At 49.7% G+C, this 13,299-nt stretch overlaps 1 protein-coding gene across 1 annotated transcript in view; it reads right to left on the bottom strand.

The window, feature by feature from the left end:
* Positions 1-3,509: 3,509 nt before the first annotated feature.
* Positions 3,510-13,299, bottom strand: part of LOC102000205 (WD repeat-containing protein 49-like) — a 58,480-nt gene continuing 48,690 nt past the window's right edge. Inside the window, exons 18-20 of the mRNA XM_005344737.1 lie at positions 11,867-12,060; positions 8,726-8,823; positions 3,510-3,750 (exon numbers count right to left, since the gene is read on the bottom strand). Of these exons, the coding sequence (XP_005344794.1) occupies positions 3,510-3,750; positions 8,726-8,823; positions 11,867-12,060 (533 nt within the window). The remainder of the gene's footprint in view (positions 3,751-8,725; positions 8,824-11,866; positions 12,061-13,299) is intronic.

The following is a 13,299-nucleotide window of genomic DNA, read 5'->3' as shown; positions in this document are numbered from 1 at the left end:
TTAGCAGATGGATTACTTCAGAGCCACTGAACAATTAAACGTAGCCCACTGAAAAAGGCAGACATATTATATAGAAGGCGTTTGGCCACCTGACTGTTGAAGCTACTGGGGCGACCTGATTAAAGTCCTGTTTGCCCCTTTTTTTTTTGTTTTGTTTTGTTTTTATTTTTGTTTTTTTTTAATTTTATTTATTAAGGATTTCTGCCCCCTCCCCGCCACCGCCTCCCACCTCCCACCTCCCTCCCCCTCCCCCGATCAAGTCCCTCTCCCTCATCAGCTCTAAGAGCAATCAGGGTTCCCCGACCTGTGGGAAGTCCAAGGACCGCCCACCTCCATCCAGGTTCAGCAAGTTGAGCATCCAAACTGCCTAGGCTCCCCCAAAGCCAGTATGCGCAGTAGGATCAAAAACCCATTGCCACTGTTCTTGAGTTCTCAGTAGTCCTCATTGTCCGCTATGTAAGTCCTGTTTTATCCCATGCTTTTTCAGACCCAGGCTAGCTGGTCTTGGTGTTTGCCCCTTTTGAATGGCACGTATCTCCGATCGAATGATTCCCGAGCTTAACCGCCCTGAGAATAAAGCCTGTGGTGGACCCTCTCAGCGGCACGCGCACAGACAGCAAAGTGTGTCCATTCTGCAGTTCTGAGCTGGTGTGTTTCTCGAGGGCCCCTAGCCGTTTGCGATTTCTGTGTGTAGGTTTGAAACCTGGCCCTCAGGGAGGAGGTGGCAGCTTACTCTACTGTGGAATGAAAGAAAACCCAGCCGAAAGCGCGTGGTCTGAAGAGTGGACCATGGTTCGGTCAGCAGGTGCGGATGCTCAGATGCGTTCCACAGGAACCCAGGAGGAACCTGGGTTACACAGACTCAAGTAGAGGAGTGTGGCAGCCTTCTTCGTTGTGGTAGGGTCATCATTTGTTGAGTGACTAATAGAGTCAGTCCGTGCAAACAGCTTCAGAAGGCTAGTAGTGAGGATGTCAGAAGACAGCAAAGGACCGGCCAGACTAGAAGGGAGAGCAGCCTGTGAGGACACGGCACGGGTCGGAAAGGCCATAGAACATGCCCTGATGCTCTGCAGACGGTTGCAGTGTCGGTCACTGCTGCATTCAAAAGCACACTGGACAGGCAGAATTCGGAAAGCAAGCGGTCACCTGGGGGCAGTAAATGACCTCCAGAGACCATGTGGAGCCTGGGGTGGGGGTGGAAGGCTCGGTCTGATGATTTCTCTTTGCTCAGTTTATCAAGGAATTGTACTTGCCTTTTGCCCATTGAATCAGCAAGACCTGGACATCAGAGACATTAACACCACAAACTCAAGGGGCCTTTGAGTGCCCTGTGTCTCTCTGTCCCTCTGGCCTCCCCCAGGTCTCGCCCTCTGCTTGTTTCCTGCTTGGTACTTTCTGGAAGGATCAGTGTCAGCCAATAGCTGACGTCATCCCTGATGCATTTACTACACAGCTGTCTCTTCACAAACCATTTCAAACTCCATTCCTCAGAGAAACAGTAAAATTGTGTGATTAAGATAAGACCTAATGGGTTGGCCTGGAGAGATGGTTCAGCGGGTAAGGGCTGTTCTTCCAGAGGTCCTGAGTTCAATTCCCAGCACCCACATGGTGACTCACAACCGTCTATAATGAGATCTGATGCCCTCTTCTAATACTCTCTTCCATCATGCAGGCATACAAGCATGCACATACGTAAAATACATACATTTTTAAAAAGACCAAACTGAAGTCTGTGCCAGCCCAGCCACCAGTATGGTAGGTGGCATTTTGGTTGCTTCCAGGAGACGGGGAGGGCACAGCCAGGACTGGGGCCACCTCTGGTGAGTAAGCGCACACCTGGGGGCCAAGGCTTTGCAGAATCGCATTCTCACTGTGGTACCATTTCCTTCCTGAGTTAGTACCGCCCCCTCCACCCCCGCTGCCCTGGGTTATGAGAAGTGGCTGGGTACTCTTCTCTTACAATTGGTAAGAAGAGACCTGGGCTGGCTGAAGAGGGTCCTGAAAATGGAGAAGGGGATGAGGAGACATTAAGGCAGGGCTGAGGCTTTGGTGAGAAGGGCCATAGTGCAGCCCAAATTCTATTTCCTTGGCATGGTGGCCCTGCCCTCCTACCTCTCACATATGTATATCCTGCCCCCCCCACACATACACATGCGCACACGCATGCACACATGCACACACACATGTACACATGCGCACATGCACACACATGCGCACACACGTACACATGCGCACTAGTTTGGGGATGTGTAGCTCCACTCAAGGATGGTCCAGGAGTGGTCAGCATTATGAGAGGAAAACCTTTACCTCTTTATCACCCACCCTGCTCAGGATCCCCTCTCCCATTCCCGTTTCCCAGCTGCCATCTCCTGTTCTACCCCCCACCCCTTGTTCACAGTGATGTGTGTCTCTATGCCACCAGGCTGCGTGCTCTTCTGTTTGTGTCCCCAGACACATACATTTGTGACATACACATGAACTATGAACCGCTTGGGAGTAAAATGCAGTTGCACACTGGCCGCACTCCATGTGTCTCGGGGAAATCTGCCTTCCTTCTAGAAAGTATGGTATCTGTGTTAGGTTTCTGGGCCTGCCGCTGGTGCACAGTAGCCATAGGCTGCCTTCAAACACGTTTATTCTCCCACAACTCTGGAGACCAGAAGTATTAGACTAAGGTGTGAGCAGAACATGCTCCCAAGGTATCTCTGAGTATCCTGTCTGCCTCTTCCAGCCTCTGGGGGCCACCCTACCTCCCTTCTCCTCCTCTCCCACCTCTTTCCCATGTATCTCTTTTGTCTTTTCTAAGGACCTCAGAAATGTCCACAGTGACCTATCATCTCAGGACCAGGAGCATGATTTAGTCTGCAGAACTCTCACTGGTAGCCAGGTGTGGTCAGGGTTGAAGAGGACAGAATAGCCCCCAGCGCCTTTGATCTGCCACCTGTACTGGCATCCCCCCTCCCCAGCTCCTAGGAGCCACACCTAGCCTGAGTATTGGGGTGGAGAAAAAGCCAAGCCCCTCTTGATAGAGCTCATCTCTTAAAGCAATGGACTTGGGGAAGCCTTCATTTCCTCCTTGGTAAGGCGGCTGCTAACAGTGTCTATTCCCAGGAACTGTTAGGAATGGATGGGAGACCACACATCTGTCCGAAAGCAGGCCTCCCTGCAAAAAGCACACTAGCAAACTACCATCTGTTTCCCAGCAACTCCCTGCTCTGCCCTATCCTCGGCCTCCTCAGAGGTGGTCGGTGGGGAAGCTGTTTGGGGGCCACTGGCTGTGACCACCTACTTTGTCTTTTCTCCACACAGTGAAACATTGACTTCCCAGAAAAACACTGTGATGACTTATTCTCTGAGATTTCAGCTCTAATTGCTTCGGGAGGTGCGCACCTGGGCTGAGATCACTTCTTCATTTTGTCCTTCATTGCTCCCACAGGACAGAACTTAATCTCAGTTAGACCTTTTCCATTACACAGGAAAGAACTGGCCAAGCAAGGAAGGCAGGGTCCTTAGCACTCAGGAAAGAATCTGCCCCAGGCTGAGTGTGTTCCTTCCTTTTCCTGCAGCTCTGCTTCTCTCTCCTGGCCGCAGAAACTGTTGGTGAACACGTCGGAGCCAATGAGGGACAGATCTGGCTTCTCCCCGAGGGCAGACACACAGGGGACCTCGTGGCACTGGAGGGCCTGGTAAATGCTGGGCCATGTGAGCTCGGGCACCTTCCAGCGAGGCTTTCTTTGTGCTGGTAGCTGTCTGGGGGAAGAGGATGAGTGTGAGGATTCTTTGGGTGTCTGGAGACTGGCAGCTACAAGAGCCCCCAGCTGAGCATGCCAGCATCCCTTCCCCTTGGCGGTTGGTCACCAGCTCTTTGCTTCTGGTCATTTCTAGTACCATGGAAGGCCAACTGCTCCCACCCGTTACGATTCTTCTCTGGTTCCAGCCACTCCCCCACCCACCCTGACACCGGTTCAGTCACACTGAACTCAAGTGCAGGACTTGAGTTCCTTGGCTCTTTTTAGGGCTTTGCGCCTTTATATTTTTACCGCTTCTCTTTTTAGTTTCTTGAAAAACATTTTTGTTTTATGCATTTGGGTGTTTTGCCTGCATGTGTGTCTATGCACCATGTATGTGCAGTGCCTGTGGAGGCCAGGGGAGGGCGTCATATCCCTGGAACTGGAGTCACAGATAGCTGTGAGCTGCTGTGTGGGTGCTGGGAACTGAACCTCGGTCCTCTGGAAGAGCAGCGAGTGCTTTTAACCAGAGTCATCTTTCCGGTCCCCTGGTCCTTTATTTTTAATTGTGGTATAAAACACATTGTATAAGTTGGCCACCTGAACCAAATACACATTTAGTACATGCACACTGCTGTACGGTGGGCTACTGTCAGCATCTATTTCTAGAACTTTGTTTTTCTTTTAGTTTTCTGAGACAGGGTCCCTATACAGCCCAAGGCTGGTCCCTGGCCTTTTAAACTCCCTATAGCTGAGAGTGACCTTGAACTCCTGATTTTCCTGCATCCACCTCCCAAGTGCCAGGACTGTATCTACATTCCACCATATTTAGTTCCCAAACTCTTCCACCTTACAAAACGGAACACACACACATGAAACAACATCCCACATCCTCTGGCCCGAACAGCAGCCATTCTGCTCTAACGAGTCTGATTGTTCTGCTTGCCCCGTGCCTAGGAATCAAGCAGTGTCTGTGATGTTGTGGCCGGCTGTTTCATTCAGCACAGTATCCTTAGGTTCATCCACGTGGTAACGCCTCTTCTCCTGTTAAGCCCCTTTCAAGTGGCCATATCCTAGTGTTCATGCTAATATCTCTTGGGCATCAGCATGAATTCTCTCTCTCCCAGCATCCCATGTACCAGTGCTCCCACAGTGCTTCACGCTCCTCCCATCATGCAAGAGCCAAACGACAAAGCCATGGAGGCTGGAGACCTATCTTTCCCTCTTCAGGACAGACTCCTCTCTGCTTGTGGATGTGTCCCCTGTGTTGGAGTACAGTACAGTGTAGGCACAGAGCGGTGCCCGACAAATATGGTGAAGCCAATGTCTGACAGGCTTTCCTCAAAGGCGCTCAGGGATGACTTAATAAATACAAACCTGAATGTTCAGGGAAATGAGGGGTACGGAACTCTGCTTCCTGCAACATGGTTTGTGTCTGAGCTCTGCTGCCATCTTGGTCCCTTGTTCTCTGGCCTGCCCTATAGTCTCTGTCCAAAACGAGTCTATTCCTCCCTGCACTCCGTGCGCGCAAGTCCTCTCGGGCCATCTGGTCCTGGTACCATCCCTTTGGAAAGGGTTCCCAGTCATTGTCACTGCTGAGCCCGGGAAGCACCCTCCCCCAGACATCTTCCCACCATTCTGTTTCAGCTAACGGGACCCCAGGCAGAGGTTGCCTGAGTGCCACTGCTGGGACTGTGGTCTGTAGGCTATGGATGCTTGATTCGTAATCCTCCGCCACTTACCCAAGGCATCCCCATGTTTAGAGCAGGTGCGGTCTCTGTCTTGCCTTTTAAGGCTTGGTCTCAGAGGAGAGCTCTAGGCGAGCTGAAGAGCAGTGAGGAGGCCCTACCCATGCCTGGCCAGCTACCAGTGATTTAACTTCAGCTAAAAAGCACAACCTCCCCAAGCCTCGGTTTCCTCTTCTGTGGAGATCACCAATTGGGTGTCCTCCAGGGAGGGCTATCATGAGGGCTGAACAAAGTCCTTGTTGTGGAATATTCCTTTACACTGTGTGAAGATGTGTCACTGTGAGTGGTTTGATAAAAAGCTAAGTGGCCAATGGCTAGGCAGGATTTTCAGGGCAGAGACAATGCTGGTAAGAAGGGCGGAGACGCCAGGGGTTGACAGCCAGACTCAAAGGAAGCTCGGCAGGTCGGCGACGCCAGGAACGTAGAGCAAACAGCATGGGGATCACAAAGTAAAGGAAACCGAGCCGTGTGAAAGAGCGTGGATGAAAAGATACGGGTTAATTTAAGTTAGAACAGCTCGTTAAATCAAGCCTAAGTGATCGCCCAAGCTCTCACTTAACTAATAAGTCTCTGTGTTGTTTCTTGAGAGCTGGCGACCCAAAGAAAAATCCATCTATAAGTCCTATTGAATTTAACGTCTGAGATGGCCTCGGGTGGGCAATCCTCCACACGTGGGCTTCATTAAGTCAGTCGTGAGAGGAGCAGCTTGTCCTATGAGCTATAGATGAAGTCCTCCCACCCCACCCCGAAACTGTGATCTCTTCAGCTTTTTGTGTATAGCCAAGCTACCCCCTGGAAAACTTGATTTGACTTCCAGGGAATCTGCTCTGTAGAGGATCACTACAGTAGACCTTGCTCAAAGGAAGTGGTGGTCTGAGCAACTTCATCAAGACCCACCCTTCCAACGCTCCCAGCCCTGTGAACGCTCCCATGTGCTAGACAGCAACAGTAGCCTTCTGCCTGAATGGGGAGAGCCGTGTGCTTCGCACCCAGAGTGAGCTGTGTCTGTCTCTAAACCTGTCTATGCCTGTTGGACCCTGGTTATGATTATAAATGTATCTGAACAGAGTAAAAATTGTAGCCGGGCGGTGGTGGCGCACGCCTGTAATCCCAGCACTTGGGAGGCAGAGGCAGACGGATCTCTGTGAGTTCGAGACCAGCCTGGTCTACAAGAGCTAGTTCCAGGACAGGCTCCAAAAAAACCACAGAGAAACCCTGTCTCGAAAAACTAAAAAAAAAAAAAAAATTGTATTAATGGGAAAATAATGGGAAAAGCAAAGAAGTTTTTGTGAAAGCTGCGGAAGGGGCTTTGAAATGAGTAGCTGGAAGATGACCAAATCGAGGACAAACAGCTGTCAGGGTCTGGGGAAATTCTAGACATTGGGAAGGGCACTGCAGCTCCATGCTTTGCAAACAACTCCATGTTCCAGCTTTACTTTTGTAAAAGCAGAAATCGAAACTCATTTGTAATGCAGTGGGCATTCAAAGACTGGCGAATCAATGTACAGTCTTCACGTTGCAAGCTGAAGTAAAAGTTTGACAGAATGTGTGTTTCATTTCTAAAGTTTCCTGCCTTATAAGGCATACATTTTGAAATGTGCCCAACAGCCACCAGTGTTGATGGGGTAGCCCCAGCCAGCAAACTCAGCGCCCCCTTTTTCCTCTACCACTTCCTCTCACTTCACATTCTGTTCTTTTATCCTTGCCATAAGCAAACATGGAGAAGCGAATTTAGAGCGAACTCCGCTTTGCCATTCTGTGCTGCTACTGTTTGAACCCAAGAGTCAGATAACATCTACCGTTGTGGCCTTTGGCTGCACTTGCTCTTGATGACATTGGGAACCTTTGCCCACCTCATCTCTCTACACCAGTGTCTCTGAGGAGAGAGGCAGCTGGAGGCAAAGAGGGCCTGGAGATGTGTATAAAGATCACCCTGCAGCTGCTGGCTCCCTGCTAACCCCATCAGTCAAGGGTGGAGAGGCTCAAGGTATCAGCGGACAGGGAAGGAACCTCCATTTCCAGTCTCCAGCCCCAACGCACCATCACGTCTGCTGTCTTGGTATCCCCCATACTTTCTTGGGACATCACTAAGTATATAAACAGGAAGTTGAAATGACTTACAGTCACATGATCTACAGCCCAGGCCTTTGTGGTTTTCCCACGGGCTAGCTATTTGCTCCAGTCAAACTTTGGATTCGTGGCTTCCAGACACATTCTGGCATGCTACGCATGGTGGGTGGAGCTTCCACATGAGAGTCCCTTTAATGCTGACAGCATCCAAAGCATTTTTACATTTTTAGCATCTGGGACAGAAGTTAGTAGTTGTCTACCAAAAACCCCTTCTCACCCTTCGTGCCTTCTTTAGTCATTCATGGCCTCTGTTGTGACTAGCCATGGCTGTGTGACTAGGCTGCGCCTTAAGATGTAAGCAGAAACTCCTAGAATATTCCATAAGGAATGACCCAGCTGGAAAGTGGATGCCCTGGCCTCCTACTCTCATGCCTCTGTTTGCACTTTTGCTGTATAGGTGGAAGGCAAGGGGTTCCTGTAGCTGTCTTCTCTATTGCCAAACTGTGGAGATGGAAACAGGCCTCCTAGGGAAGGAACTTGAACTCTTGACGACTGTCACACATGGGGAGGATGGGGTCATCACTCACCCAGGTTCTAAACCTGGATTCTACAGTGAGAGGACACCGAAGGGGCTGTTTCCCTGGGTCTGCTGGTGGCTGGGACCTCAAGAGAACGCCTCAGGGAGCCTGGGAGGAACATCATTCACTCTGCTTCTCTAGAACTTGCCATAGTCCAGCACATGGGGACCTGGAGTGCATACAGGGCTTTGAGGTGGCCTGGGATTTGCAACTTTGGGAACTCTGGGGCCTTCCTCTTCACCCCATGTCCTTGGGAGGCCATAAGGCCATATAGGGCATCTGTGTGAGAGAGGGTAAGGCTACAGTGCTCCTTGTGCTGCTGAGGCCAGCAACACCAGCTACAGAGCTGGCGGCAAAGATTGACGATGTGTGGGCCTTGGCCATGTGTGGCAGTCAGATAAGATAGGGATGGGGGCATTAAATCACATTGATAAGACACACAATGGGTGATGCTTCGGTAGTGATCTCACGGACTGCGGGAGCTTAGGGACAAGGACCACATGCAGGGAACAGAGAGGGCTAGCAGGCCTCAGCCAGGAATGGCTGCCACTGTATTCTTCCCAGGGTGGCTTCCTGGACCCGCCTGATTTTCCAGACTGACCTGCCGTGGCAAAACGCAGACCAGCGACTTTTATCTTCTTTCGCCTCCGCTTTACCAGTGAGACCTCCTGGGGAGGGAAGGTTCTGGGTCTTTGCAGTCTGGAGGAAGAAGACAGGGATGTGAGATGTGAGAACACCGTGACCTCTCCAGTAACTGGGACTAAGAGTCACCTGTGTGGCACATGGCTTTCCTGTGTTACAACAAGACTTGGGCTGGCTGAACTGTCCAGACGACAAGAGCACTTCCCGTGGAGCTTTAGTGCTGTGTCCCGGCACCAGTTAGCAGGCAGCATTTTCCCGTGAGCTCTTCTTCTCAGCATCTAAGCCAGTTCACTTTGACTGTGCTTGTCTGCTGTCTCTTGGCATCTTGGAAGTGGCACTACCCACCTTTACAGTCCAATGAACACATTAGGTTTTTCTTTAACAGAGATTTAGACAAGCACACAATTTTTTCTAAAGATTTATTTATTATGTATATAGTATTCTGTCTGCATGTCTGCTGCAGGCCAGAAGAGGGCACCAGATCTCATTACAGATGGTTGTGAGCCACCATGTGGTTACTAGGACCTCTGGAAGAGCAGTCAGTGCTCTTCCTCTGAGCCATATCTCCAGCCCCCAAGCACACAATTTTTAAGGCTGCAAAGAAACTTCTAGATCATCTAAACCCACCCTTCATTTTATAGCTCAGTAGAAGGGACTGCTGGAGATCACATGACTAAGGAATCACTTTGAGATTCGAACTCAGGGATTCCTCTCTCAGGAACAGCAATGAAACCCCTTACTCTGCAATTTTACCCTTTCGATTTCTGGTCCAAATATACTGTACAAGGGCTCAGGGGTTTGTTTTCTGTCCTTTTTATCTAAGAAGTAACTTTGTGGTTTTGAATAATAAGTTTTGGGCATTTGAATACTTATTTCTTGTCTTAGTTATAGCTTCTATTGCTGCAGTGAGACACCATGACCAAAAAGCAGTTGAGGAGGAAAGGATTTATCTGGCTCACACTTCCATATTGCTGTTCATTATTAAAGAAAGTCAGGATAGAAGCTCAAGCAGGGCAGGAACCTGGAGGCAAGAGCTGATGCAGAGGCCATGGAGGGGTGCTGCTTACTGGCTTGCTCCTCATGGCTTGCTCAGCCTGTTTTCATACAGATCCCAGAACCACCAGCCCAGGGATGGCACCACCCACAATGGGCTGGGCCCAATCAATCACTAACTGAGAAAATGGCCTATAGCTGCAATTATGGAGGCATTTTTTTTTCAATTGAGGGTCACTTCTTTCAGACGACTTTAGCTTGTGTCAAGTTCAAGTTGTTTTCTAAAGATAACCAGGACAGTCCACCATTGGTGTGCTGTTTGAGAGGCTTAGGAGCTGCACCCTTGTTGAAGGAAGTGTGTCATTGGAGGTGGCATCTGAGAATTTGAAGACTGGCACCATTTCTAGTGTACTCTCTTGGCTTGGGGAGCCTTGGGCCATTTCTAATGCTTTTTTTGGGGGAGGGGAGCTCGCTCGCATTGTACACCAGACCAGGCTGGACTCGAACTCACAGAGATCTGCCTGCCTCTGCCTCCCAAGTGTTGCAATTAAAGGTTTGAACCACCACACTCGGCTTCACCCCTCACTCTTGGTGCAGTGTTTAGGATGTGAGCACTCAGTTCTGCTCTAGTTGTCATGTCATTGGCTGCCGTGTCTCCCTGGCATGATGAACTCTTATCCCTCTGGAACCAGCAGCCAAAAAAAAAACCTTCTGCAAGTTGCCTTGGCCATGCGTTTTTATCACAGCAGTGGAAAAGTAACCAATATGAACTTTTGACAGGTTTTCCAAGTACCTTCTGCAGTCCGACTGATCGGAATATTTTCTTAGACAAGATCAAGATCCCCCAGGAAGACTTTGCTTGCCCTGGAGAGCAAGCACACTGCTGATTATTCTGTCACACTGAGCACGGAACATCCTTCCGCTTCCGCCTCCTTCCTCCTCCATCCCTCTTCCTGCTGCCCCCTCTCTCCTTGCCTTCTCTGTCTCTTCTTCCCTCCTGTCCTCCAGGCCCTCACCCTCACGCTCATCCCCCACCACCGCCCTTGAACCTGAAGTTTGTCTTCTCTTTAGGTCTGCCTCTGAGCACAAGAACTGGCTGGGGCTTTGTCTCTTTTCTGCCTTTCTTTCTTTTTTTCTCTTTTTTTTTCTATTTCTCCTTTCTCTCTTCCAACCTCCTTCTGAGCTTTTGTTTTCTAAATTGTGGGCCTATCAGCATTAATGAAGACATTAGCGTTCTCTATATTGAACACCAGCTGAAATGACGGTTTCTAAATCAGCCAACAATGCCAGGAGTCTCCCCAGACTGCCACGGTGTGGATAGCCTTGAGAAGGAGATCGGAGCAGCGCTCCAGGTGAGGCGGAGGCTGCTCCAGTGTGCTGGCCTGGATCCCTTGTTTCTATTTTGAATACCTCTGGGCCTCTAAGCTGGAGTCAGTGGCCGGGTTCTACTGGGGGATCTGTATTCTGTGAGGCTGCAGAGGAAAAACCGAGTCCGTGATTCTGCCGGCAGAGCAGGTGTCCTGCTTTGAGCTGTGACAGAGCTGGCAAGCAATCGCTCATGAAATGACCTTCTTTTCAGTTTCCGAAAGGGCAGGCATTTCTTGGCAAGCCATGTACTTCATGGGAGCTCTAAATCAAGGCTGCATCAGCCAGGGCCCTCTCCGACCCTCTTGCTCTGAAGGTAACTCTCATAGGCTGGTGACTCACATAAAGATGGTCAGCGCTTCCTCTCAGTTATTAGGAGCCCCTGCTTTTGAACACATCTCAGCATAAAGTATGGGCTGTGCATGCAGGGTCTGCCCTTCTCAGATGTGGCCCTAGGGTTGAGCATGCTGCTGTGTCTCCTGTGTTCCGAGGCCAGGGAAAGCTGCCTTTCTATAGGCAAAAAGAGGAAAGTGCTGGGAGAGCCTCTCCTTCATCCCACGGAGGGGTAGCATGTCCTCCTGGTCCTTATCAGTGCCATGGCCCAGGATGGAGGGGCACGCCCTCCTTCTCCTGTTGCCTTGGTTCACCAGATCATGCTTAGATTCTCTTAGCTTATGTGTGCACCCCGCTGACCAGCCGAGAACCCACGAAGAGAACACAGGTGGCTGGTTCAGGCACTAACCTCAGACAGGACCTTCTCCTCCATCACAATGTCCCGCTCCTGCCGTTCTCCCGAGCACCCGGCGGGAATATCTGTTTCCAGTATTGGGTGGGTGGGCATGCTTTGAGGGTCTGTCAAAATCTCAAAGGGGACTCTTGGGTGACTCCAGGAGGCAGGGGTGAAAACATCCCAGGGGCGACTCTGCCCAAAGGTCCCTAGAGAAATAAAGATAAAAGTAAATATCCTGCAAATGACAATGGGTAACCTGTCTCCTAACCAGAGCGGAGCTTATTTCTCATGTGGGTAGATTGCCTCAAGACTGGCAAGGCCACCTCAGTCCAGCTAAGCTATGCCCTGGCAGTTTCATAGGAAATAAACATAGGACAACTAAGCCTCCAAAGAGAATCCGAGAAAGCCTCCTGCCATGTAGATGTGCAGTCTAGTCGATAATGTACTAAGAACTTGAAAGATAAATTCAATCAGTCACAAACCTATTTACATAAACATAAGCTATGGGCCGAGACACCATACTCAGATAGACCACAGTCTCTCTAAGCGGCAGACTAGGCTATTCTTGGTACCATGGTCAATGTATGCCAGGCATTTGCCCACCATATAGCCTGATGTCCCTGCCTAGATATGATTCTTATGAAAAACCATTTTCATCCCAAAGTGATGACATTCAGTTCACTGATTTCGATGAGTTCAAAGGTCTTTGATTTTTATTTTTCTAATTTTGGAGACAGGAAGTTAATGTTACAGTATAGACCAAATCACATCACCCCAAAACGTGTATGTTGAAGCCCTAGCCCTCAAGGTGACTACATTTGGAAACAGGGACACTGGTGAGGTAATTAACTTTAAATAAAGTCATAAGGCCTAATAGCATTAGTGTTCTTGTGGAAGCACAATTAATAAAAGCTCAGAGACTCATACTGGGGTTCAACCTGAAGACCCACCCAAGGAACAAAGCAGCCAGTCACTGGCTCTTACGTCGACTGTAGTCTGAAAATGGCAATCCTGCCTCCAGGAATCTCAGAATGAGACTGTATCTGAGAGCTGCCTCTTTCCCATTTTATAATCCTCTCTGGGGCCGATATTAAAGTGTGTACCACCACTTTCTGATTTCTAAGACAAGCTAGTGTCTACTGGGATTAAAGGTGTGTGTTATTGCTGCCTGGTCTATAAGGCTGGCCAGTGTAGCTATTTTGCTTTTCTGATCCTCAGGCCAGTTTTACTTCTTAAAATACAAGTTAAATGCCACTACATCTTGTTGTCAGAGACAATAGGGAGCTGTCCCCATCAAGTGTGGATCAAGAGACCAGTGCTCTGATGCTCAAGATTCCTCACCAGAACCTGGCCATGTGCAGACAACCATCCTGGACTTCAAAAGTCCAGAGCTTAGAGGAAATAATGGGCTGCCCCATCTAGGATACTCTGTTTATGGCAGCCTC

The sequence above is a fragment of the Microtus ochrogaster genome, chromosome 2 (genome assembly GCF_000317375.1).
Source record: "Microtus ochrogaster isolate Prairie Vole_2 chromosome 2, MicOch1.0, whole genome shotgun sequence".
In the NCBI taxonomy this organism is placed as follows: Eukaryota; Metazoa; Chordata; class Mammalia; order Rodentia; family Cricetidae; genus Microtus; species Microtus ochrogaster.
Note: the sequence above shows the minus strand (reverse complement) of the source record. Positions and strands in the feature narration are given on the sequence as shown.